The sequence below is a fragment of the Osmerus eperlanus genome, chromosome 14 (genome assembly GCF_963692335.1).
Source record: "Osmerus eperlanus chromosome 14, fOsmEpe2.1, whole genome shotgun sequence".
NCBI classification, from domain to species: Eukaryota; Metazoa; Chordata; class Actinopteri; order Osmeriformes; family Osmeridae; genus Osmerus; species Osmerus eperlanus.
Genome location: NC_085031.1, coordinates 8,361,100 through 8,387,985, shown reverse-complemented (window position 1 = coordinate 8,387,985; position 26,886 = coordinate 8,361,100). Strand labels below are relative to the sequence as shown.

At 47.6% G+C, this 26,886-nt stretch overlaps 3 protein-coding genes across 7 annotated transcripts in view; all 3 read left to right on the top strand.

The window, feature by feature from the left end:
- Positions 1–2,379, top strand: part of zcchc7 (zinc finger, CCHC domain containing 7) — a 28,662-nt gene extending 26,283 nt beyond the window's left edge. For all 5 annotated transcript variants that reach the window (XM_062478766.1, XM_062478771.1, XM_062478770.1 and 2 more), the window contains exons 8-10: positions 366–461; positions 573–690; positions 883–2,379. In XM_062478766.1, coding sequence (XP_062334750.1) covers positions 366–461; positions 573–690; positions 883–1,535 — 867 coding nt within the window. In that variant the 3' untranslated portion in view covers positions 1,536–2,379. The remainder of the gene's footprint in view (positions 1–365; positions 462–572; positions 691–882) is intronic.
- Positions 2,380–2,500: 121 nt separating this feature from the next.
- On the top strand, positions 2,501–8,170 carry pgm2 (phosphoglucomutase 2). Its single transcript, XM_062478286.1, has 13 exons — positions 2,501–2,685; positions 3,545–3,712; positions 3,896–4,087; positions 5,084–5,167; positions 5,286–5,479; positions 5,564–5,753; positions 5,858–5,955; positions 6,065–6,245; positions 6,376–6,469; positions 6,801–6,930; positions 7,017–7,209; positions 7,321–7,451; positions 7,523–8,170. Exons 1-13 carry the CDS (start codon positions 2,611–2,613, stop codon positions 7,623–7,625), a joined length of 1,833 nt encoding a protein of 610 aa, XP_062334270.1. The 5' UTR covers positions 2,501–2,610; the 3' UTR covers positions 7,626–8,170.
- A 443-nt stretch (positions 8,171–8,613) lies between these two features.
- tbc1d1 (TBC1 (tre-2/USP6, BUB2, cdc16) domain family, member 1) overlaps positions 8,614–26,886 on the top strand; it is a 28,406-nt gene continuing 10,133 nt past the window's right edge. Inside the window, 14 exon segments of the mRNA XM_062478772.1 lie at positions 8,614–8,810; positions 9,813–10,459; positions 17,904–18,500; positions 19,226–19,315; positions 19,471–19,575; positions 20,105–20,237; positions 21,293–21,384; positions 21,839–21,955; positions 22,226–22,345; positions 23,231–23,346; positions 23,449–23,712; positions 24,082–24,195; positions 25,600–25,707; positions 25,873–26,003. Of these exon segments, the coding sequence (XP_062334756.1) occupies positions 9,848–10,459; positions 17,904–18,500; positions 19,226–19,315; positions 19,471–19,575; positions 20,105–20,237; positions 21,293–21,384; positions 21,839–21,955; positions 22,226–22,345; positions 23,231–23,346; positions 23,449–23,712; positions 24,082–24,195; positions 25,600–25,707; positions 25,873–26,003 (2,599 nt within the window). The 5' untranslated portion in view covers positions 8,614–8,810; positions 9,813–9,847.

The following is a 26,886-nucleotide window of genomic DNA, read 5'->3' as shown; positions in this document are numbered from 1 at the left end:
GTCCACAGGGCATGGGACCTTCGGTTCAATGCACACACGCACACACACACACACACACACACACATACACACACACACTATAATATACAGGGTCATTACGGGTCCCTAACTATACCTAGCATAATCTGTCTCTTATCACCTCCATATTCATCCACAAACACATTCGCACACACTCACTCACACACTCATATGGAATACACAATGGTAGATCAATAATAAACGTACATCAAAAATGAACCAGTAAACTGCTGTGTGGACGAGGTGGACGAGGTGGATGAACTGCTGAATAAACCCCTTCTAAAACATACTCCCTCCTTGCTTCCTTCCCTCCCTTCCTCCTTCTCAACCTGTCTCCCTCACTCCAGATCCAGGCAGGTCCTCCAAAGCAGCTGCAGTCTCCGGATAATGGCAGAACTCCTCCCTACTGCTACAACTGTTCCAGGAAAGGCCACTTTGGCCATGTGAGTACCGCCTCTACAAAATGGAAATGTACTACCGTGGGCTGCTGTAGTCTTACATTGAAGCTACTTTATATGTTACTTACTGTGAATGTGTGTGTGTGTTTGTGTCAGGACTGTTCTCAGAGGAGAATGTTTAACGGAACATATCCCAGCACCCCCTACATTAACTACTATGACATCAAAGGGGATTTCAATCGCAGAGACTACCGAATACAGCAGAGGGTCCAAGGTATGTCGCGCACGTGCACACAACTCGGTATGCATGCACACACAGATAGGTGTGGAATGCAGTCTAAATTTTCTTTCTTGCTTTCCCTTCCCCTCCTCCCCCCCAAACTCTCTCACCCATTTCTCTCTCCCTCTCCTCGCTTTCTATTTCCCTCACCATCTCTCTCTCCCTCTCCTTCTCTCTCTGTAACAGAGCTGATAGAGGCTGGCCTGTTTCCTTCAGAGCTCCAGACTCCACACACACCAGACGGACCGCCCAAGAAAAAACAGAAAAACTCAGCCAACCACTGCCCTAAACGCAGCCACACCCCTTACCAGAACCACAAACCAGTGCGCATCCCTAATCTCATCCATAACCAGAAACCCATACCTGCTCCCGGGCACAGCAAGCCAGGGCAGGCCAAAACATGGATGCCCAAAACCAAGATGGCCAACAAACAGCAGCAACATTCAAAACAAAAAATTCCCAAACATCTGAACACCCCCAAAACCAGTTCTGTAGTTAAGAAACCAGCCACGTTGATGGTGGATGAGGCTCAGGACTTCCCTCGAGGTGGAGACCAGAAGAAGAAAAAGAAGAAAAAGAAGAAGAAGAAGAAGGATGGTATGGTTCCTGAAATCCCCCCTGTGTTTTTCGACACCACCCCGTCTTCCTCAAGACCCCCCCAGCCTGGGCTCCACCCCCCAGAAAGACTTTTTGGGAAAGGGAAGACCAGCGCAGTGAAGAATAAGAAGATTAGAGCGAGAGGAAGGGACAGGAAGGCAGCTAACATGGCCGCCAATGAGATGTACCCCACAGACGAAAACCTGTTCATCATTAAACAAAAGAAACGCAAGAGTTTATAGGGATAGTGACTGAAGAAGGGCTGTCTCCTGAAGGGTGTGCGTGCGTGTGTGCGAGTTTGAAATCAGAAGGACCCTTACACCCAGTGTCACACTAGGCCTTACATCTCCACCAGGTGGACACAGAAGGAACTACACCTATGTCCTCATTGCTCCTGCCACAATCCAATATAACAGTAATCTCAGACTAGATCGGGGTTGGGTTTTGTCAACCTCAGTCAAGTCAACACAGATACATTCATTTTCAGTCAGTTATGGGTTATGGTCAGAAAATTCTCCAACTTTGCTTTTAATTTAAAGTTTGGATTGAAAGGCCTGAATATGATGTTGAGTTGTTGTAGTAATTATGGCCCAATGAGACGAGACATAAAAAAAACGTGATCTATGTATGACGCTCATTTTTAACTACTTATTGAGTGGTATTACATATTTATAATGTGCTTTATGCTGACTGTTAACTTTTGCCTCTCACTCATTGAGGACAGCTTGGAAGATAATGGCCTTACTGTATTATCAGACCTGGATCAAATACTATTGAGAACCTTAAGTGAATTTGATACACTACATTTTTGGGCCTGTATCAAGTGCTCCTCAATTATTTTAAGAAATGCGTTTGACCCAGGTGATTACAGTGACTTTACTTTTGTGTCAAACAGAACATTCCCTGAATCTAGGCCAAGCTGTGTCCTATAACATGGTGGTACTCCATTTGCAGTTGCATGAACAACTGAATCGGCATGTCATCTTTCAAGATTCAATTAAAATAATTTGATAAATGCTTCAAGTCTGTTCGGGACGAGTCTGTTCCACATTATCCATCAATTAAAGTTCATTGTTTTGACGTGTTTATTTTATCGATTCTTTGGTGTCAGTATGTTCGAATGAATCTTGGTGTTTTGATGATCATCAATTACGTTATGCACGTACGACGGCTCTCGTGACGCGCCTTAAGTAAACCCCGCCCTCTACATATAGGAAGCGAATCCAGCACTCGGTTTAAAGGTTCTTTGCTACTGTATCCAGAATTCAAGGCAGGTTACAATTTATTTGGTGCTACTGCCAAGATTAAAGGGAAAATATGGAGAACGGTTTATCTACCACCGGTGACATCAAGTTGGATCACGCTATCAAGCAGTGGTTGGAATATGACAAGGTGAGTAGCTAACCTAGCTAGCTAGCTACATAAAATGTCAGTGGATCTGTCACGTTTGTTATACTAGTGCGTAAATTGGCGAATAAAATGGCACGTTTTATGAATTAAGCCCAATTCATGCCTGCAAAATAATTGGAAAGCACACGTAGTGCTAGGTCTACTAATCACAGACTACTGTTATGTCAACTGAAGTTCTCGGTTGAGAAACAATTCAGACCACTGGACTGTATTTGAACTTCAGACACAACATGGTGTGAATGTAAAGTCCAAAGACAGTCATAATATTTTGAATGCACAACGGATTTTAAATCATTCAAACGTGTACAGTTCTACATTGTAGCTCACCGAAATATGCCCATGATTTTTTTTTGACATTCAGCACCGGGTGCCAGTGATTACAACCCTGGCGATACTACAACCTCTTCTGAGTTATTGATTCAGTATAGCTTAAAACATACATGCAAGACTCCCCAAATCTGTCTCGAGACCCATGTAATTTAGGAAAAAATCATCTAAATCCACATGGTGGATAGGCATGGAAGGATTTCTCTTAATCAGAGTAACGTGCATCCATTTGACAGAAGCATGGAAAGCAATTCTCGTCACTAAAAGGGAATGGGACGCCACCAATCAAGCGGAATTAGTAAAGAAAATCTAATTAATTACGCCCCTTTTAGATAACCTCGTAAGGAGGCTAGCCCACATAGCTAACCGTCTCGGTGAGTATTGTCTTTGGAGTGAGACAGGAGGCTTGGTGTGGGTAGTTAAGCGTCACACGGAATAAGTTATGGTAGTGATGACTTTCTTACAGTCACTGTGAACACTGTGATCATGACTGCCTTCACCACGTGTGTCCCAGAATCCCCTGACGGTAGCTCAGGTCCGGGAGCTGGTAAAGGAGGGGGCTCTGCAGGAGCTCAAAAAATGCTTCTCCTCCAGGATGGAGTTTGGCACCGCAGGTCTCCGGGCCGCCATGGGCCCTGGCACCGCCTGCATGAATGACCTCACCATCATCCAGACCACACAGGTAGAATGCCCAAACAGGCAGTCAGTTACCCCATTGGGAGACATTTCCTGTAGTCAGAGTGTGCTATTTAGACCCCGCTGAGTGATCTCCATTTATCTCTCTCATTCCACCCGTCTGTCTCTATCTCTCTCTCCCCTCTCCTTCCATCCATCCCTTCCTCGTTCCCTCCTCATCTCTCTACAGGGGTTTTGTAGTTACTTGGAGCAATGCTTTGGGGACCTGCCGGAACGCGGTGTGGTCATAGGCTACGATGCCCGTGCCCACCCTGTCAGCGGTGGCAGCAGCAAGCGTTTTGCCAGGCTGGCTGCGGCCGTCTTCACCAGCCGGGGCGTGCCCGTCCACCTCTTCTCCGACATCACGCCCACCCCCTTTGTGGTGCGCCAGGACCTCCCCGCGCACACTCACACACTCTCATTAGCCCCTCACAAGGGAAACTACTCCACACACACACACACCCTTCACCACTCGCCGACTCTCTCACTCTCTCTGGAGGCTGGTTCTGGCAGTGTGCTGGGAGAGGGAGTGACAGAGAGACTCAGACACTGAGGTAGACAGAAGGAGGTGGGCAACCTCCAATCCTTACACAGACACGCACACATCCAGTGTGTTTAAGTAGGGTATAGTTTAAGGTTTCAGCTGCATGTTGACTCTGATACGTATGTTATAGACTTTGTACACACCCATTCATGTACACCCATGGTCTTCACAAATATTCGATAGACATTCGAACATTAGGAGGACTGATTTAACAACCGTGATGTGCTGAGATCATACTGTCAAACTTTTCTGTTCGTCATGAATGAACAGTATGTCAACAGTGACCTGTTGTGACCTCCTAAAAAGCACACAGACACGCACTCTCTTTCTTTTTCCCTTTCTCTCAAACAAAACCATTGCTCTTGGATGGCAGCCCATCTATGGTTCTCACCAATACCTGACAGCCAATCACAGTTAGGGCATGCCTTGCTCATGCACACATCACATGGACACACAGCCACCTTCTCTTAAAAGACCAGAACTTTCGAACGCACATCCACATGATATAAATCTCTCACATTACACACAGGGTTATCTATAAATAAAGCGTGCTCTTTCCAGAGAGGGTATTGACTATTAGCCTGGCTCACATTGAAATAGATATCAGCTTTAATGTTCTGCTGACAGTGTCAATAGCATTCTAAAATCTCATATATTTCACTTCTTCTCTGTCCTAATATTTCTGTCTCTGTGGATACCAGTCTGTTTACATGGCTGTCTGTGTAGATGAGGGGTTGTCCTCAGACCTTGAACTATGGGGTGTTAAACTGTTTACGTTCTCCCCCTCCTTTCCCCTCCCCTCCCCCCTCTGCTCCTCTCCCTCCCTCTCTCCAGCCCTTCACTGTGTCTCACCTGGGGTTGTGTGCTGGCATCATGGTGACGGCCTCCCACAATCCCAAGCAGGACAACGGATACAAGGTAACTACCACCAGCCTATCACATTTGTATACATTTTGGGGGGAAACTAAATTTGTCTATTTACAATGATGTAATTTAATGTTTGATTCTGGTTTTGTCCTCCCCCCCCCCCCTCCAGGTGTACTGGGAGAATGGTGCCCAGATCGTGCCCCCCCATGACCAGGGCATCTCCAAGGCCATTGAGGAGAGCTTGGAGCCCTGGCCCCAGTCCTGGGACACCACCCTGGCTCTCAAGAGCCCCCTGCTGAAGGACCCCTACCAGGACACAAACACACACTACTACAAGGCCATACAGAAACACTGCCACTACAGGTGGGGCCACGCACACGCACACGCACACACACACACACAATCACACACTCACACACACCTCAACTTGGTCTCACCCCCTCACAGGGACATCAACAAGAGTTCTGATGTGAAGATGGTGCACACATCTGTGCACGGAGTTGGCCACGCCTTCGTCCAATCAGCATTCAAGGCTTTTGATCTCCACCCACCGTATGCAGTGAAGGAGCAGAAAGACCCGGACCCAGAGTTCCCCACAGTGAAATACCCCAACCCAGAGGAGGGGGAGGGAGTTCTGGTATATATATATATACACACACAACCACACACACACATATATGCATATCAAATGAGTAATAAACACTAAACAGTGTATGTGTGCTTGCCCTTGTTCTTTTGTAGACACTGTCGTTCGCCCTGGCAGAGAAAGAGGGAGCCACTGTGGTTCTGGCCAACGACCCTGATGCAGACCGCCTCGCTATCGCTGAGAAACAGAAGAGGTGTGTGTGTGCGTCTTGGTGGGGGCGGGTGGGAGCTCTTGTCTGTAGGAGGTTTGTTAATCGTTTCTGCCAGGTCCATCTCTATTTCACCTCTCTTGTCTTCCCCTAGTGGCCTGTGGCGTGTGTTTACAGGTAATGAGCTGGGGGCCCTCCTGGGCTGGTGGATGTTCTCCTGCTGGAAAAAGACCAACCCTGACCCAACAGCTGTGAAAAACATCTACATGCTGGCCAGCACTGTCTCTTCCAAGATCCTGCGGGCCATTGCCCTCAAGGAGGGTTTCCACTTCGAGGTGACACACACATACACACACACACAACCACCCGACCACAAACACGCTGTCATGGTTGCACACCTTCTCTATTTGTCTTGATGTGATTCTCTTGCTAATGACCTCACTTCCTGTGTTCTCGGCTGAACAGGAAACACTGACAGGTTTTAAGTGGATGGGTAACAGAGCCCGGGATCTGCTGCACCAGGGGAAGACTGTGCTGTTTGCCTTCGAGGAGGCCATAGGTACATGCACGCACAACACACACACATCAATGTCATCATCTTTTTCAAGTGAGGAGTGTTGGCTGGGGTTAGAGAGAGGAAAGAGTAGAGGCTGTGTGTATGAAGCTCCATGTAAGGTTAACATAATTGTCAGATACACAGACCAGGGTTGTATTAAGGTCACATGAGGGATGTGTGTGTTGTACGTTGCTATATAATGAGATGATGTCTACCTTGTGTCTAATTGGATTATCATGCTAACTTGTGTGCGCTGCTGGCAAGAGCTGTGTGTTCACTGTGTTTGTCTACCATCATTAAATGTCAGTAAACTGTGTGTGTGTGTGGGTGCCAGGCTACATGTGCAGTACTGCTGTCCTGGATAAAGATGGAGTCAGTGCAGCGGCCATCGCTGGAGAGATGACGTCATATCTGGCGACCAAGAACACCACACTATCCAAACAACTCACCTCCATCTATGAGGAGTAAGTGGCACACAAACACACACACTCTCACCCTAACTCTGACTAACAGACTAATAAGTCCCCCCCCACCCCCCTCTCCTCTCCAGGTATGGTTACCACATCACTAAGAACTCCTACTTTATCTGCCACGACCAGGAAGTGATCCACGCGCTGTTCGACAGGCTGCGTAACTATGGTGATAAGAAGGGGGCGTACCCCTCAGAGTGTGGTGCTTTTGCCATCACAGCTGTGAGAGACCTGACCACTGGCCACGACAGTAACCAGCCCGACAACAAGGCTGTAAGGACACACACACACTCCCATCACAGACAGACACTCGTTGGTTGGTTTTTCTTTCTCCCTACTCCCACCAGTCTTCCTTACCTCTCTCCATACCACTATTCCCCCTAGGTTCTCCCCACCAGCAGTAGTCCAATGATCACCTTCTCCTTCTCCAATGGGGGCGTGGCCACCTTGAGAACCAGTGGAACTGAACCCAAGATCAAATACTACACTGAGCTTTGTGCTGCTCCTGGCAACAGGTACACACACACACACACACACACACACACCTTCTCTGTCACTCATACTCACTCTCTCTCTCTCCTCTCAGTGATGTAGAGCAGCTGAAGAAGGAGCTAGATGCACTGGTGGAAGCTATTGTGGAGAACTTCTTCCAACCCAAGAAGAACAAATTGCAGCCGAAGCCTGAGTAACACACACACACAACATTAAAGAGAATACATGTAATTAGCATTCCTGACCAGTGGCCTTAGTCTGACAACGTACACACATTATTCGACAAGGTACACAATTAATCTTAACGACTGTAAAAAGGTGATTCTATCTAATACTGGCTCATTCTTTTCTAACGGAATACCTTGAGTTATTGACATGAATTTGAGATGCTCTATCTGCTGTGTTAAGATCATCTGGATCTCTGAGTTGTTCTGTGTGAATGATCTCTAACCAGCAATGTCTGGGACAACCTCTACCTCAGATGGGTCTGGCTCTCTCTGGGGGATTTAACTTGTGGATTGACAGTCGCTTAACAGCTTTTGCTTTGCTTGCTATTTGTTTGCTATTTGTTTTGACTGTGTTCACTGGCCTACATTCCTGTCTGTCAAGCCTTACATTACCAGGTGTATATCATGATATGTGGAATGGAGAGAATGTAATTTTAATGTAAACTGATTGCTCTATAAGACTGGAGTGAGTGAAAGTATTTAAGATGTGAAATAAAAGAAGATATCCAAATGCATGTATATCGACATCATCGTTATTCTTAATTGAGTATTTTAATGTAAAAGATGGGGGCTAGTTGACGTGAGGCCGCCAGTGCCACCTATCGGGAAATGGTTCAAAGAACCGATTTAGAGAATGAAAAAGAAATTGTGACGTTTTTCCGCGATAAACCAAGCCACCAATGCACTGAGAACATTCTTACATTTTCGACTTGGAAATTATGGGTAAGTGGTGTTGTTGCCTGTTTCCAATCCCTTTCCAGATGCTTATATAGTCTAATAGTCAGATGCCTTTTAAGCATCATTAAAAAAAGTATGTAACTCAAACTATAGTTTCACCTATCCTCGGGCCTTTGCCGCATTTATCTTCTTTTCGCAAGTTTGTGCACGTGTGTAGCGTGTGAGTCAATAAGGATGTGAGTTGGATCACTATTTAATCATCTATCCTGTGCACCTTGTGTTGGGTCGGAGAGGGGAGCCAGGCCTCTGTAGACCGAATCTATTCTTAGCTTCCGGAGTGGACGACGGGGGGCAACAGGAACAGCCTGGTGTGTCTCAGAGTTTGATACGTTACGGACCTACTTTATCGCAAAGCCGCACTGTCACCGACCCACACACTCAGTTTCTGTGAGGAAGTACGTCGACCGTTAATAACAGGTACGAGTTGCAAGCTTCTGGTGATGGTTTCGCTGTGTTGACTGTTGTAACGGAACCCTTAGAGACAATTACACTGACCTCACAAATAGACCTGCTGTAATGTGGAACATGGTTCCGCAAGACCAACCAATGTGCGAGCGCGACATTGTGTGTAACCCACTAAAAGTTAAATTATGTTTTATGTGTTGACAGGTGTAAGCGTCTGTCTTACATCAACAGTTTTCTTTGAACACTACGTCTATTCAGATTTAGTCTACCGTATTTAAGGTGTTAAATAGCATACTTTTTAATGTCAAATGGACCTTGATGTTGAGGTAGGTTCACGATGTTCTCTTCCACACCCCGTGTCGTTGTAGCTAATCATATTTTAATTTCAATCACGTTCTCAACCTTGATCTAGATACACTGCAAGGTTAAACGTGACATGTAGAGATTTGATATCTTAAAGCGAGTTCATATTTTTGTGTTCAACTATGTTCTGCTGAGAGTTGACCCTTTGCATAATGTTTGCATATTATGTCGCTACCATCTGGAAGTTGTTTTTCTTTCGCTCTATAGGGCTGCATACTACACTACAACAGTTGTACATGTCATGCCTGGTTATTTTTACTCACTGCTGGCCGGGTGTGTGTGTGTATGTATATATCGTGCTGAGGAGATTTATGTGTGTGTTGATTGACCATGAGAGTAGGCAATTACCGTATTACTTGTCATGCACTGGGCCAAGTTTGCTTGCCAATCAAGTGATCTGTGTGGTGTGTTTGTGTTTCTGAGATATAGCCAAGCTTTCAAGTGTGTGCCTTAATGGAATCATGCCTTAATGAAATGTCAGACAGGTGTTGATATACACACTTCTTGACCTCCACTTGACCCCAAGCCCACTGACTACTGTGTGTGTGTGTGTGTTAGTATACAAACAGTCATGGAACCCATTCTGTTTGTGACCTGTCAACCTGTAGACTATCTAGTTAGAAATCTAACTGTAATATTATGCTTGGCCAGTCAGGTCTTTTTTCAAGAGGAAATCCTCTCCAACCATGGAGGGGCTGTTCTTCGAGGTGAAGCCCAGGGACAAGGCCCTCAGCCTGAGGAGTTCCAAAGACCCTCTCCCCAGCAGCCATGGCTCTTACCAGATCCCTCCCTCCCTCCCTGACTACCATCTCAGGGGTGGTGGTGGTGCTGTGACTGAGGCAGAGGAGGAGGACCAGGAAGAGGAGGAAGTCCAGTATAAACTGACCTTAGTTGGGTCTCTACCCGTCCATCCTCTTACCACTATGTCCATGCTGCCCTGGGTGGTAGCTGAGATTGTGAGGCCTCCGGCTGGAGGGGGTAGGCCTGAGGCTCCTGGTTTTGGGTACACACACCTCCGAAGCAGGAATCTGGACCATGTTCCTTCTACCACTGAAGGACACAATCAGTCTGTGTGTCTGTGTGTATCAGCATCGAGGGTGCAGTGTGTGTGTGTGATGGTGGAGGCGGGGCTCCGGGAGGCATGGGACCCCCTCACACACACCGTGCTGTTTGAGTGTCGCCCCCACCACCTGACCAAGCTGCTACACAACAGCCAGCAGCCCAGCAGCTTCGGCTGCATGCTGAAGGACACAAACACCTGCACCTGCTACGTCTTCCAGAGCTGCGATTGCACCAAGGTAACTGTGCGGGGGGCGGGGGGTTGACATTAAAAACCCTAATCTGTGATGCCAGAATCCTTCACACATACACACGCTCAGCTGCTCAGGGTACACATGGAGGCAGATCTCACATTACAGACACAGAGACAAAGAAGATGAAAAGAGAAACAACATTGTGTACGTGTCTGTGTGTGGGAATGTGCGACTGACCGCATCGGTATTTGTTATGATGAGAGTATCTGAGAGACATGGGATCCGGTCATGTTATTTCAGGAATTTGTACACTCACCCCTAACACACACATACACTAACACACACAAACACACAACATCTATGCACACATACCAACACACTCCCATACAAACCCATCCCCCAACAATAACCCCCCACACTAACACACAACCACCCCCAACACACACACAAGACCAACACCAACACCCGATGGAGAGTTAAGCTGTCAATCACTTCTCAGGGTAGGTCAAATCAGACATGGTGGCCATCTTTCTTTTCCTTCATCTTTGTGGCTGGTCATCCCACCCATTCCAAACATGTCTGACATACTAATGAGCCACACAGTTTGACATCATCTAAGAGATGTAGGGAGAAGAACCATTCAAAAACCTGGACATCTCTCTATCTCATAAACAGGATGTAGAACTAGGTTACCATGGAGCCCACTTCCTGAGACAGAGCTATTGGTGTGTGAATCAATGAGTATCAAGTGACTGAAACCTGTAGGTGAACCAGCATAGTTCTGTTTGTGCGTATGAGAGACTTGCGTTCTCAGTCTTCTTTTTCCTGTGATTATCTACCGTGTCAATCCCTTCTCTCTTTCCTCTCACATACACTTACCCACTCTCCCTCTATATCTATTTATCTCCTTCCCTGTCCCTCCCTCTCCCTCCATATTTCCTCACTTTCTGTGGCCTGGCCACCTGTTAGTCTGGTGCTGTCACAGTGCAGGCGCAAACACACGTTCCACTATGCTTAGTACTGTGTGCGTGTCTTAGTACAGTAGGCTATATTTCAAAATAGGCCAAGACTTTGGATGATATTGTAGGATTTTAGTATTAGTTTACTCCCAACATTCCTGCAAGAGAGAGAACACGAATGAGATAATCCCTTAATGCCACACTGTGGCGCTGTTAAACCGTGTATTCAAAAATATATATTTTAAGCTCCGTTTTAACGTTAATAGGCTAATGTTCAAGGGTCATGTCCATGTTACTTTTTTGATCCATAAATTTGTTCGGAGAAACCAGACACTTGAATAGTTGAGCTATACTTTCGATCACTTTTCTTTGAACTTTTTGTCTTGTGTTTCAATTAAGTAATTTGAGTGAGTAATTCAAATGTAAACCCTTTGACATTAAATTCCTGCGTTACTCTTGCCTCCCATGACGGTTGACCAACTGGACACTGGATATAGTATCCGAATGTCATCATAAACTTCATAATGGTTTGCAATAAAGTGTCCTAAAATGCAATGTAGCCTACACAATGTGTCTGAGGTCAAGCTTCTAAAATGTATCAAACTCGTTGGATGATTTGACACATGGAGTCGCGCGCCTCTTAGACAGCGGTTTGTTCTGTCCAAAGCCAGGCTCGAGCGAGGAAGGGGTGTCAACTTCCCACTGAAAGGGCTTTCTCTACTCACTAAACCGTTCCTTCAACGGCGGAATACCTAAACTGTAGCTCCTTACACTCCTAGGAAAGTTTATGGCGGATGGGATGAGAGCGCGTCTCCAAAAACTCAACTTGTTCAATGTCAAGACGGAACCAAAAGCTGTAAGTGTACTAAAAGTTGAAGTTTTGTAATATATTAGCAAACTAACGTTAGCTACTACAGTACTGTACTGTAGTAACGTTAGCTATGTCTGGCTAGCTAGCATGGAGTGGGAATACAGGATCAATCAAGCAAAGCAAGCAACCAGCTAGTTGTAGCCACAGTAGCTAGCTGGCCAGATAGGCTATTAACGCTAAACTTTTTGAGAATATAAAAAACAAATTACATTAATTGAAGCTGTTTGGTTGCATTGTAACCCAGTAAAAACATATTGTAATTTCAGCGTTACATCCAGGGCATATTGTTTGTGTGTAGTCTTATGATGCGTTGCTGCCTAGTCTACAGTACTGATTGTTAACTTCAGACGTCAATATGGAAACTGTCAATGCTCTCGTGGTACACTGTCTTACCAAGTCAGTGATGTTTGATAGTATCTGACACATTACAACGCAGTTTGCACATTGTTTTCTTGTTAAAATTAGTGTGAAACTTAAAATGACAAGCCGCCAGTCTGTGTGTATGAATTAAAGTTTTACTTCACACAAGTATCGAGCCAAGGAAAGACAGTGAAGTATTGTGTGCAGGTTAATTACCTTTCACTGAACTAAATGATGAATGTGTAAATGATTGTATTGTGTGTAATGAGAGCTTGTGTCTGTTCCAACATCACGTGTGTGTGTTTTTTTGTTACATTAGCAATGTTCAGTGTGTATGCTGGACTGTGTGGAAGGTGACATGTGTTTGATAGGCATCATGTCAAGGTTTGTAACAATGTTGCAATATGGCTGAGGTCAGGGAAGGAATCTGCTGTTCCTCAGAAAATGACAAAGAACACTGATAACAACAAACTATCTTACTACCCAGCCAGTGTGTTCTGAATACCTGAGGTAACATTAGTTACATGAACATTCTGCTTCGTTTTTCTAAACATAGACAGTATGTGAGTGTGTGAGTAATGGTGGTGTCACCTCCAGTCCATTGTTTGCTTGCCAGAACTGCACTTCTGGATCTGAAGGAGTACCAGTCTGTGTACCGTATTAGTCACTCTCTCCCTCTCTCTCGCTCTCTCTCCCTCACATGCTTTACAAAAAAAAAATTATACTACCTTCCACCTCAGCTCATGTGACAGTCACTCCCCAGTTAAAAAGAAAACAAAGCACTAAACCAGGGACGTGTGTGTGTGTGAGAGAGAGAGGTAGCTTAAGTGTTTGTGGTTGACTATGCTACATTAGATCACAGTGTTTGTGGCGGTCTGGCTGTTTAAGGTGTAGTATGTATTGTGGCTAGTTGCTATTCCTGGTCTTTGTTCACTACTACCAACTCGAGTTCTGACTCAACCAGTTCAATAATCCCATTAAGATTAGATAGGCAGGAGGTCTGGTCTGTCATGCTCCCCACTTGGTAATCACTTTAGTTCACTATCAGACAACAACACTTGAATCTCTTTCTCTCCCCCTGTGTGCATGTGTGTGATCACATTTCAATGAGCCAGCCACCATCTTCAAGCTAGTCTTGAAGATTCTGTGAAAGGAGTGACATCGCTATCTTGGACTGTGTCTGTCTCCCTCAGTTAGACCTTCCTTCTCTGGTCTTCTCCCACTCTCACCTTTCTTCTCCCACTCTCTTTGTGACATGTCAAAGAGCAGACACATTACATTTACATTTAGTCATTTAGCAGACGCTTTTATCCAAAGCGACTTACAAGAAAGAGCAAAAGGTGCATAGGTCAATGATCATAAACAACGAGAGCCCCAAAACAATGTGGGTAGCCAAAACAAGACGCATACATTGTGAAAAGCAAATAAGAGCCAATGGGTAGAACCAGAAGAGCATTTAGATAAACAAGTTACAATTAAACAACATGATCCTCAAAAGTGCCCAGAGTGTACCTGGAGGAAAGTTAAATCAGTTACAACTAACCAACAAGTCCCTCAATAAGTGTAATTGTGTTCCTGGAGGAAATAAGGAAACAAATCTTTCCTAAGTGCCGTTGTACTCCCGGAACAAGTGCGTCTTTAGCCTTTTCTTGAAGGTGGAGAGACAGTTAGTATCTCTGATGGAGGTGGGGAGATGATTCCACCATTGGGGGGCCAGACTGGAGAAGAGCTTGGGTTGGGAGCGCACTCTTGAAGAAGACCGTAGGTGGCGGGTGGGGGTGTACGGCTGGACAAGAGCCTGGATGTAGTGCGGGTGCAGTCCTGTTCACCGCTCGGAAGGTCAGTACCAGGATCTTGAATCTGATGCGGGCCGTGATGGGTAGCCAGTGGAGGGAGATGAAAAGCGGGGTAACATGGGAGCGTCTGGGTAGGTTGAAGACCAGGCGGGCTGCTGCGTTCTGAATCCTCTGGAGAGGGCGGGTTGCACATGCTGAGAGACCGGTGAGAAGCGAGTTGCAGTAGTCCAACTTGGAGAGGAACAGTGCTTGGACTATCAGCTGGGTGAAATGCTGAAATGGATGTTGTAGAGGGTGAATCTACACGACTGGCAGACTGCAGCAATGTGGGCCGTGAGGGTGAGCTTGTCATCCATGGTAACCCCGAGGTTCCTGGCAGAGGATAAAAAGGTCAACGTCGCAGATCCCAGGGTGATTGAGAGGTTGTGGGAGATGGAGGGTTTGTCTGGGATGATGAAGTTCTGTTTTGGCGAGGTTCAGCTGGAGGTGGTGCTTGGTCATCCAGGCGGAGATGTCTGTGAGGCAGGCCTCGATTCTAGCTGAGATCCCCTGATCAGTCGGGGGGGAACGACGGGTACAGCTTCGACATTTGTATGTGTGCCTTACTTTAAACAAACATTCGAAGCAGAGCTGCTGTAATGACACGGCAAAGCAATCAAAGGGAGAATGGGTGAAGAAGGGCGGTATGATGGTGAGAAAATAGTAAAGAAATATGGATTGTGCAATGATGCGGTAAACGCATGTTCTCTGATAACCACTCGACTGGTGTTTGTTTTGTGTTTTCTGACCTTGCACAGCCGTGTGTGCAAGTGTTTCAGCTTCTCTGTTTGTGCCACTTCCCTGCCTGTTATGTGGTTTAGATGTATCTGTTCCTCAACCAGAGGGGTATTGCATACACACCGACACTGCTGTCATTCTCACCACACTCTTAACGCACCCTTTTTTTTGCCCTTTTTTGCTACCTTCCTGTTCCAGCTACAGTGTCAGTAACCATTTGATTATTTCCAGTGAGAACAAGGTTTTTGTCTGACAAAATGTTTAACAGTAGGAGGAGAAAATGCCTATATCTGTCTTCTCCTCGCTCCCTTCTCTCTCTTCCTGTCATCATCCTAGTACTCCACCATTCCTGTTCCACAATGGCAGAATACATTCATTAAAGAGAGAGGAGGAAGGAGAAGGTGGTGAAATGTGAGAGGATGGGGTGAAGAAAAGTTTAGGGAGGTTGAGAAGATTTAGGTACTTTACCATTAAGGCTATCTGAGTGTGGCATGGTGCTGTGGCGAGGGATGAAGAGAGTTGCAATAGAGTGAGGAAGGGAGGGCGGGCTGAGGCAAGATCATTTTCTGAAAGAAAGACAAGAAGGGAGGAAGTCTTTTGCTTAGATCCCTCTGTTCTCAGGGTTAAGGTTCTCCGGAAAGAGGGGATGCTGAAATACATTGCCTAACCAAGATATTGAGAGAGAAAGAATTAAGGAAAGAGAGGTTATCAACTTTTCAGTAGTAGAAGGAGAGAGGTAAGGATGTAAGGTTTGTGTTGCAAATTGCACCATTAGCTTGGCTTTAAACTGACTTCGAAGCACATGTTGTCATGCGAAAGAGGCCAAGAGATGGATGTAGGTTTAATGCAGATTGGTAGACGGGAGAGAGGACGCTGGTATGGTAGCACTCAAGGGGAGGTGGCAATATTTAGTTTCGTGATGCGTATCAAATCGTGAGCTGAGTGTATTGTTACACCCCTAGCTGTTACACAGTCTATTTTCCACATCTGGACATTCACTGTCAGGCTCAAGGCTACCATGCATGAATGAGTCTTGCAGATCACACTGCATTGGCCTAACCCTAACCTAGGCATAAGCAAACTAAACTAAACTCCATGAGCTTTGTTAGGCCCAAACTAACTTTCTACTAAACTTCTGATCAACCCCTGTATTCACCTCCCTCAAAAGCATGTTTGCTCATATAGGGTATATGGCTCAAATGAGCATTGTCACATTACAACCTAGTTAAAGTGTAACAGTTGTTTCTAGGAAAGACCAAACACTCTCACGTACACACACTCTGGCTCCAAAATAAGCAGCTAACTAGCAACAAATTAAACATGATCATTTAGTTCTAATATCAGAGATCAGGCCTCTGCTTTGACTAGTTCATTATGAGTGTACGTACCTGCATAATAATGTTTGTTGTTTGAGTGAGCACTTTGTTCTTAACCCTTGTGTTATCTTCGGGTCATTCTGACCCATCAGCCGTGTGACCCACCGTCGTATTGCGACAAATTTACCTCATACAAAAACAAAGTGAAGCATTTTCTTTTAACCGTTGGGCTGTCGCAGACCCCCCACATTGCAAAGGTTAAAAGAAAATTATTTTTATTTGTTTTTGTATTGGGTAAAACTGGGTAAACACAACGATGGTTCGTTATGAACCTTTGGGTCATGTGACCCGAAGGCAGCACAAGGGTTAACTCTGTTCTTAATGAAAAGCTCTACTCAAGTTCTAGAGTTAGACCCAAACTCAGATCTGGATTTAGACAGGTCATCTCCAGTCAGCTAGTAGTACTAGGCTATATCCTCAGATCAGGGTGTTCACCTGGTCGAGATGATCCTGAAGGTAAACTGGGACTGAACAGAATCACACCCAGACAAGACACAGCAGGACCTGAACATTCTGCTGCCTCAGAACAGCCAAACCACTGGATGGTTAGGTCAGACACCACAAGTATTACACACACACTCTCTCTCTCCCTTTCCTCTCTTTCTGTCTCTCTCTTTCTTGAGGGATGCATTCACATGTGACTTATTTCTGCCATCTCAGTGTTGGTAGTGTTGCCACTTGCCAGTACTTGGAAGCTGTTCAAGTTTTCCACAAAAGACAAATTGGCGAATTATTATACGGCCTGTAGTTTAGACTTGTTTGCTGGAATGTCAAAAGATCCTTCCAAATCTTTGTGATGTGATTTCTACAGTGTGTGCACACAAGTCATAAGCCTGGGACTGAATACGTATGTGAGGATTTAGGTCTCCTCATAGCTCACCCCACCAGAAAAGACACACACACACACACCTACCTTCTGATACTCTAGGTTAGGTATTGGAAAATGACCAAGCTCGCGGTGGTCAATGTTCAACAATCTACAGTTTAAGGAGCACATTTTGGGCTACTAAAGACTACTGTCTCATTCTCGCTCTACCCCTCTTATCCCCTCCCCTTTCCTCTCTCTTGCTCTGTGTGTCTCTCTCTGTCTCTCTCGCACATCTGACATTTCCAGATGAGCAACTTTTTCCCCCTATAACTTAGAAGTACACAGAACACACCTTATACAGGCCCTGGCTGTGTGTGATGTTGTCTCCCAGCCAATTATCAGGAGATTTGCAACCATAAAGACCTCATTATAGTTGGTTAACAACAGCAGCAGTGGGTTTTGTGGTGATGGGTTTTGTGTCTTGTTCACAAATATCTCCTTTTGTCCCTCTCTTCCTCCTCCATTCTACCACCTTCTTCCAGGTTCCTGAGATCATCAGTACGCTACGGCAGGCTGGTAAGAGCTCGGCGCGCAATGATGACATCACAGACGCAACCAACCGCCCTTCTGATGCTTCCAAGGGTAGCACTTCTGAAACATGCACCTCATCGTCCTTGGTTTCCACGGGGACCTCCGTGCCGACAAACGCAGTCGCTACAGCAACCACTTTCGCCAAGAGGTTTGAGGTCCTGTTCTGCGGCCGCGTGAGCGTCGCTCACAAGAAGGCCCCGCCCGCTCTGATCGATGAGTGCATCGAAAAGTTTGGCCAGTCACGGGCAAGCGGGGCCGGGCCTAAAGGAGGTGGAGGATTGGTCGGGGGATTGCGCAGGGCTCTGGCGTTCCAAAATGGGACTGTTGGTGGAATCACAGGACTGGGTAACGAAGGAACAGATAGCCCCCCCGGTGGTCGGAGGCCGGTGCTGTTCAAACGAGACCCCAGCTTCCCCTGTCTGCAGGCCTTGGACGAGAACGGCCTGTCACCAGAAATCCACTCCTCTTCCTCCTCATCTGACTCACACACACAAGCTGTCGGGGTGCAGCCAACCAGCCTGCAGGAGAACAGGACCATGCTGTTCATGGTGGGAGGTCTACTCAATCACACACACACACACACTGACTCACATATTTGATCTATACTGCTGACTTTGTATTCTTATTTAACGAGGAGAGAGACTGGTTTCCTCAAGGCCTCTGTAGCTGTGACTTAGCACTTTTAAATTACTCCTGATAGAAGCATAACCTTCGACACAAATACACAGAGACAGAAACTCAGATATCTGACACATATGACCTTTTGAGACCCCCTCTGCCAACTCCTGCCTTCCAGGTTACTATCCAGGCAGGAAGTGGTCAGCACTGGCACAGGAAACCGAGTAGGGAGATGACCTTGTCAGCAAAGATGATCTAACACATCCTGCTGTTGAGTTAGGCTTAGCATGACACGCGCCATGACCTCATTCAGAGGGGATCAGAACAGATGAAAGGGGCAGTTTGAGGTGATGAAATTGAAAAGCCCCGGTGATCAGCTGACTGAAGGGGACTTCTTTGGAGATAAAGAAATGATGGAGGAGTGGAGGGATATGGGGGGGGCATACACAAAAAAGAGGAAATTGAACTGTTCTCATATTTACAGTCTTTTGTATTTTTTTTTTTACTTGTCACATATTTCACTGACGTAGAACGCTAGAACAGAGAGCTGCATGAGGTCGACTGGAAACGAGGGAGGAAAACGGAGAGGACTGGCTCCAGAACGTCTCTAGAACTCTAAACTAACCCAAGAGGGCGATGCTTGTCTGTGTTTCAGGTGGGTAGGTGTCAGATCTTCCTGGTCAGTCCAGACACCAAGAAGGTCTCCATAGAGAAGAGCTTCAGAGAGATATCATTCTGCTCACAGGTGGGTGTCGCATGCGCGCGTGGGCAGGTGGATGTGGTTGTTCACTAGACCTGTAAAGGAGATTTGTGTCTGGGTCATTTTCTAATCTTGTAAGGCATACCTTTACCATGATAACAATGCAAGTCGTAACTCCCTTCCCGTCTCTGCCTTTCCAGGGTATCCGTCATGTAGATCACTTTGGCTTCATCTGCAGGGAGACTGTGGAGGGAGGCAGCTGTCACTTTGTCTGCTACGTCTTCCAGTGCACTGATGAGGCCCTGGTGGGTGAGGGGGATGGAGGGGGAGAGGGATGGAGGGGGGAGAGGGATGGAGGGTGGGAGAGGGAGAGGGATGGAGGGTGGGAGAGGGATGGAGGGTGGGAGAGGGAGAGGGATGGAGGGTGGCAGAGGGAGAGGGATGGAGAGAGGGATGGAGGGTGGGAGAGGGAGAGGGATGGAGGGTGGGAGAGGGAGAGGGATGGAGGGTGGGAGAGGGGGAGGGTGGGAGAGGGATGGAGGGTGGGAGAGGGAGGGGGATGGAGGCCAGGAGAAGGAGATGAAGGTGAGTGGGAGATGAAGGATGGAAGGTTGGAGAGAGATGAGGGTAGGAGAAAGGGATGGAAGTATGAGAGAAGGATGAGGGATAGAGGGATGATGTGGATTGATAAATTGTTTGTGTTTTCCATGGGCAGATTGAGTGGGGCGTTATTTAGAAGGGGTTGTGGAAGCTTCTCATCTGGAATAGGTGGATGGATGAACGATTAGTTGTGTTGACTGACCAGGTCTCCTTGTGCTCCTCCTCCTATCCCAGGTGGATGAGATCATGCTGACGTTGAAGCAGGCGTTCTCTGTGGCCTCCCTGCAGCAGACTGTGAGGACCCAGAGCCTGCAGTGTGAGGCCTGCCCCATTCATGTGCTCCACAGGCTGTGTGAGAGGATTGAAGGTAGATAACGACCACCTTTACCAGCCACTAACTCCACCCCACCTCTACTCTACCCAACTAAGCAACACCACCTAACCCCAAACCACCACCTAACCCCAAACCACCACCTAAACCGCCACCTAACCCTAAACCACCACCACCTAAACCACCACCTAACCCCAAACCACCTCCTAACCCCAAACCACCACCTAACCCCAAACCACCACCTAACCCCAAACCACCACCTAACCCCAAACCACCACCTAACCACAAAGTAAATCGAATCACCATCTAACTAACTCAAACCCCAACGCTAACCCCCACCTAACTCTAAACCTAACTAACCCCAACCACACCTAACCCTAACCATTACTTAACTGTTAGGGTTACCACGGTCATGGGAAAACCTGGAAAGTCAGGGAAAGAAACATTGACCTGGAAAGTCAGGGAAAATTCATGGAAAATGGTACAAAGTAAGGGGGAAAAAATAACACATTACCAAAAACATCAACAAACCAAAAAAAGCTCAGTATCACTGACAGGGTTCCCACAGGCCTTGAAAATCTGAGAAAGTTTGTGAAATCTAGAAGAGTATAATAAGGCCTTTCGTTTTTGAAACTGCAACAAAATGTACCTTGAAAGTGCTTGAATCCACAGCAGAGTTATGAGTTATTGCTTCATGGTGGGTTTAATAAACATGTTACGTAATAATTTTACGTTTATGAACTATAAACTTTATAGTTCATAAACATAACATTATCTGAGTCATCTCCAATGTATGTAGCTCTCCCACTCGCTAAACTGATTATCTAATCACCTCCCCTGTCCTCCCACTGAACTTGCCTGTACTGGAAGTGTACAATGTCACAAGTCACCCTAACCTCAGTCTCTCCAGTACCACCAGTCTACATGGGGCTTTATTGACATGATGAAACGGTGTTTTGCCATAGACTGGACAACAGCAAAAAGCAAATCCATTAACACTAATCAAAGCAAAAGAATCAAAACCTAATTGTATTGTTGTCTGTTGGTGTGTGAATACGTTTTCTGATGTGTGTGTGTGTGTGTTTCTTCAGGTCTGCACCCATCTAAAGCCAAACTGGAGCTACAGCAACATTTGGCTATCCTGGAGAACCAGGAGCAAGCCTCCGTGTTTGAGAACACCATGGTGAGGCTGTGTGCTCGGGGCGCAGGCAGGCAGGTAGAGACAGCCAGGCGTGCTAAGAGCCATACAGAGGGATCTGGATGAGAACCTGCTAGTCCACATCTCTAGAGTTGAGGACAGCACTGTCATTCACTCACTTATCCTACAATCAATAAAGACGTTGGATTTCAAACAGGAAGCATGGCCTTCTGGGGCCGACTAGGGAATGTTACATGTGGAATGCCCCCTGTCTCATGAGAACCATTTCCCACACACACACTCCTGGCTATATTGACTGCCTTCTGAGAGGTTACAGTGCCTCCAAGTGGTGTAGAGGAAGAACTGCAGGGATTCCAACCACTGACGTACTCATACCTCTCTCTCTCTCTCTCTCTCTCTCTCTCTCTCTCTCTCTCTCTCTCTCTCTCTCTCTCTCTCTCTCTCTCTCTCTCTCTCTCTCTCGTGTGTGTGTGCACAGAGGGCTCGTCCTAAGAGCGACCAGGAGGAGAACGAGCTGGTCGTGTCCAGTCTGAGGGCCCTTTATGAGGAGAAACAGAAGACTCACCAACACAGAGAGTCTGGGAGCAGCAACAAGGTTCCTGCAGTCTCCCTCCCTCCCTCCCTCCAGATCAGTGTGTCCCTTCTCCCCACTCTGCTCCTCCTCCTCCCCATTTCTTCCTCCTCTTTTCTCCCTCCTCCCGCTGTCATTAGTCATTTTTCTGCGTGCGTCAATGGTGTTTGTATGTCCGCGTCTGTGTGTGCTTTTGTGTCCCTCCGTGGTGTGTGTGTCATGTCCCTCCGTGGTGTGTGTGTCATGTCCCTCCGTGGTGTGTGTGTCATGTCCCTCCGTGGTGTGTGTGATCAGGTATGTGAGGAGCCTGCCCTAGCAGTGGAGTCTCAGCAGAGCAACAGCCGTCAGCGTCTGGAGCAGTTTAAGAGCAGAGCCAAGCGCTCTCTCACCGAGTCCCTGGAGGGCATCTGGAAGGTGAGGGGGGAGGGCATCTGGAAGGGGAGGGGTGGGGGGATCTGGAAGGTGAGGGGGTGAGGGCATCTGGAAGGTGAAGGGGTGAGGGCATCTGGAAGGTGAAGGGGTGAGGGCATCTGGAAGGTGAAGGGGTGAGGGCATCTGGAAGGTGAAGGGGGATGGCATCTGGAAGGGGAGGGGGTGAGGGCATCTGGAAGGGGAGGGGTGGGGGGATCTGGAAGGTGAAAGGGTGAGGGAATCTGGAAGGTGAAAGGGTGAGGGCATCTGGAAGGGGAGGGGTGGGGGAATCTGGAAGGTGAAAGGGTGAGGGCATCTGGAAGGGGAGGGGTGGGGGGATCTGGAAGGTGAGGGGGTGAGGGCATCTGGAAGGTGAAGGGGTGAGGGCATCTGGAAGGTGAAGGGGGATGGCATCTGGAAGGGGAGGGGTGGGGGGATCTGGAAGGTGAAGGGGTGAGGGAATCTGGAAGGGGAGGGGTGGGGGGATCTGGAAGGTGAAAGGGTGAGGGAATCTGGAAGGTGAAGGGGTGAGGGCATCTGGAAGGTGAAGGGGTGAGGGCATCTGGAAGGGGAGGGGTGGGGGGATCTGGAAGGTGAGGGGGTGAGGGCATCTGGAAGGGGAGGGGTGGGGGGATCTGGAAGGTGAAAGGGTGAGGGAATCTGGAAGGTGAAAGGGTGAGGGCATCTGGAAGGGGAGGGGTGGGGGAATCTGGAAGGTGAAAGGGTGAGGGCATCTGGAAGGGGAGGGGTGGGGGGATCTGGAAGGTGATGGGTATGTGTGCAGAAACATTCAAAACTAGTGTTTGTGCTGACATGTGTAGTGCTGCGTTTGTGTGATGTCTGTGTGTTGTGTTTGTGTATGTAACCTGTGTGTATGTGTTTTACCAGGGCAGCAGCAGGTCAAAGAGTGTGAGAGAGAACAGTGAGGAAGACAGCTGCTCCTCCTCATCCACCATCACCAGCAGCAGTCATGAGGACCCACTGCCCCCCAGCTCCCCCCTCAGGTACACACACACACTCACACACACACACACACACACACACAGCATGGTTGCCATGAAGTGCCAACTTAACAATCCTGGTTCCTACATTGTTGTCCTTGGCAGGTCTCACAACTCCACTGGAGACCTGAAGCTTTTGGACCCCGCTCTCTCCATCTCCTCCTCATCCCTCTCTCTGCTCTGCGACTCTCATGGCCAGGGCTTTCGTCGCCGTGCCAACACCTTCAGCCACCCACCCAGCCCGTCCTCGACGGATTGTTCCCCGGCACACACACACACCCACACGACCCAGGACACGCCCTCAGCCGCCACCAAGCCCAAGCTGGTCCGCCACTACTCTGTTAGCACCGACACACCACATCAGAGCAAGTGAGGACTTTGTGTGTGTGTGTGTGTGTGTGTGTGCGTGTGTGTGTGAGTGTGCACTGTTTGGGTTGAAATACAAATGTATTTCTTCTTGCTTTTTTGTATTTTTTTTATGGGGAACTTTGTGCTTTCCTACATTGTCCACAGGGACACATTTACACTTCCTGTCAGGAATGGTCCACTTCCTGTTCTGAGAATAGACTCTGCTTCCTCTTCTTGTAACCTGCTGCCTCTCTTGTTTTTCCCTGATTTTCATTAGCCCCGTCTCTCTCCCTTTATGGGCCACGTTTACATCCTACGTTTCTTTCTCTTTCATTGTCTCCCGCTCACACACACCTCTCTCTGTCTCTGTCTCTCTCTGTCTCTGCTCAGACACATTTCAGAACCTCCTTTTCCTACAGCTCTCCACCTGTCCTCCCCCCACTCTCCTCTCCTCTCTCACTGCCCCTCATCGCCCTCCTCTGGGGGACGTCTGAACATAAGGAGGTGAGCGCCTTCATCTCTTCCATCATTCTTTTCGCTGTGTCTTGGTCAACGTTATGGCCAAAAGTATGTGGAAACCTGCCCATCACGCCCATAAAAAGCGTGTTGGACATCCCATTCCAAAAACCATGGGCACGAACGTGAAGTTACCTCCCACTTTGAGGCTTTAACAGCTGCCACGCTTTCAGCAAAGCCTGTCCACAAGATTTGGAAATGTGTCTCTGGGAGTTTGACAGGAAGGCCTGGCTCACAATCGCCGTTCCAAAAGATCCGAAGGGTGTTGAGGTGGCATGCCACTCGCTCTTCCACACCTGCCTTGTCATCACGCCATGTCTCCATGCCCTCCAGGGACTTGACGGATGACTGAAACAGGGAAAGGCCTTCCCCAAACTGTTGCCACAAAGTTGGAAGCACAGGTCTAAAATGTATTTTCTATTCTGTATCATTTAAGAGTAGCGTTCGCTGAAGCCTAGTAGGCCCAGCCCTGAGGACCAGTCCCAGCCCGTCATCCCTCCTCAGCCCAACCTCACAGCAGCCGCTATGCATTCCTCTAGGTAGCGCTCTCCTGTCATCCGCCGCTCCCAGATTGGTGCGTCAGACTGACAGCCAGTGGAGCGTGACTCATCCCTCCAGAGAGCACGTCTCCACCGCTCCAGAGTCCCGTGGCGGCGTGCTTCACACCACTCCAACCGTCACTTTCACATGGCTGATTTTGACGTGAGGCTTGCGCGTCCAGCTGCTCGGCCATGGGAACCCGTTCCATGAAGCTCCCGACCCATGGTTATGGTGTTGTCATGCTTCCTGAGGCGGTCTGGAACGCTGGGGCGAGTAATGCCACAGATGATCGGGGTTTTTACAAGCTTCAGCGCTCGGCAGAGCTCGCTCTGTGAGTGTGTGTGTGTGGTCTACCACTTTGTGTCTGGGCTGCTGTTTCTCATAGGCGCTTCCACCTCACAATTCTAGCAGTAGGGCAGAAATCTCCCAAACAGACTTGTAATGGTGAAGGGAGCCTCCCATGACAGTGCAGCATGTAAGTCACTGATCTTTTCATTAACAGCCAGTGTGCTGTCAGTGTTTGTCTATGGAGATGCCATGCTCTGGATTATTTGCACCTGCGAGCAATTGGTGTGACTAAAACACCTGAGCTCATTATTAGTGGGGTGCTCCACATACTTTTGGCCATATTGTGTATCTCTCCCCAAGTGTTATTTATGATAGCTGTTAAGGACTGCTGTTTATCAAAAAAAAAATCCTTTCCCTTGGGCTCTACATCTTTCTTTTTCCATCTTGGCATTTGTTTTCTCTCTCTGTCTCTCTCCTTCCACTGCTCTCGTCTTAATCTTGCTGTCTCATTCTGTATTCTCATCTCCCTCCTTCCTTCCTTCCTTCCGTTCTTCCCTCCCTCAGTCCTCTGGGGGGGCTGCGAGCTCGTCTCCGCTCCTCCTCCTCTGTCCCTAACTTCCTCAAGCTGCTGGCACCTGTCCATGAAAATGATCCATTTAACATGAGGACCAGGTACACACAGACACCTGCATGTGCGCGCACACACACACACATACACACACACAACCCTTGAAATCCTGTTGGCTGCTCCAAATCAGCTAATACAGTCTCGACTGCCCTATGGTATAGTACTATGCTTGGTGTTGGTGTTCAGAGGTGTGTGTGTGTGTGTTTCAGTGACGTGGCAGCCCTGTCGGTGCCTGGGGTGTGTGTGGAGGGAGACAGCCCCCTGCGCACTCACAGACACTCCTGGAGACAGCAGATCTTCCTACGAGTCGCCACGCCTCAGAAGAACCCTGACACATCTGGTAGACACACACACTTTTACAAAAACACTATTACATACACTTACTATTACACACATGCACACAATTCAAAACACACTATTAAACGCACACTATCACACACCCCATTACATGGACACAAACCCCATTAAACACACACTGTTACGTTTCTACTAGCACACCGTGTTACTGACTGCTGTGTAGGATTTTGGCCACTAGAGGTCAGTTTAAGGTCAGTAGTTGAGTGGTTAGGATGTGTCCCTAGAGGACCGTGTAACACAGTGGCCTAATAGACTGTCACTGTGCCCACTGTTACATAAGATATAGCCAACGTCAGTCATTCCTCTGAATCAACCTTGGAAAAAGAGGGAGGCGGAGTGAACATGTGGTGTTAGTAGTGTGTGTTCTCTCTGTCTCTCTCTGTCTCTCTCTCTCTCTCTCTCTCTCTCTCTCTCTCTCTCTCTCTCTCTCTCTCTCTCTCTCTCTCTCTCTCTGTGTTCAGCAAGGCTGCTGACAGGTGGAGGAGGTTTAGACACGCTCCGTTGGTACACTTTAAGCACCTTTTCTCTAGAAGTACTTGATCTTGAATGTATGTGGGGAGGTGTTTGTTTGTGTAGACACAGTCAACATGACCTTGACAGACCGAGCCACAGGAAAGCATCAGAACGTGTTGACCCAGTTTGCGTGTGTGTGTTAAGGGCGTTGGCTTTGGCGAAGCCAGGGTGTTTACACAGGGAGTGGACGGTGCCACAGTGGCCAAGTGCGTCACTGTGTGTGTGTGTGTGTTCACCCAGGCATAACGCCTTTCAGGCCGATCTTCAGTAAGTCTTATGTTTGCGCTGTGTGTCAGTCAGGGTTTGTCTATACTTATACATATGTCTCTGTGTGTTCATGTGCGCTTGTGTGT

What these genes read in the sequence shown, in the direction of transcription:
- pgm2 (XM_062478286.1), top strand. Translation starts at nt 2,611, where the DNA reads ATGGAGAACGGTTTATCTACCACCGGTGACATCAAGTTGGATCACGCT. An exon ending in AGCAGGACAACGGATACAAG is followed by an intron (nt 5,168 to 5,285) that starts GTAACTACCACC and finishes CCCCCCCTCCAG; the next exon opens with GTGTACTGGGAGAATGGTGC. An exon ending in ACCAGCCCGACAACAAGGCT is followed by an intron (nt 7,210 to 7,320) that starts GTAAGGACACAC and finishes TATTCCCCCTAG; the next exon opens with GTTCTCCCCACCAGCAGTAG.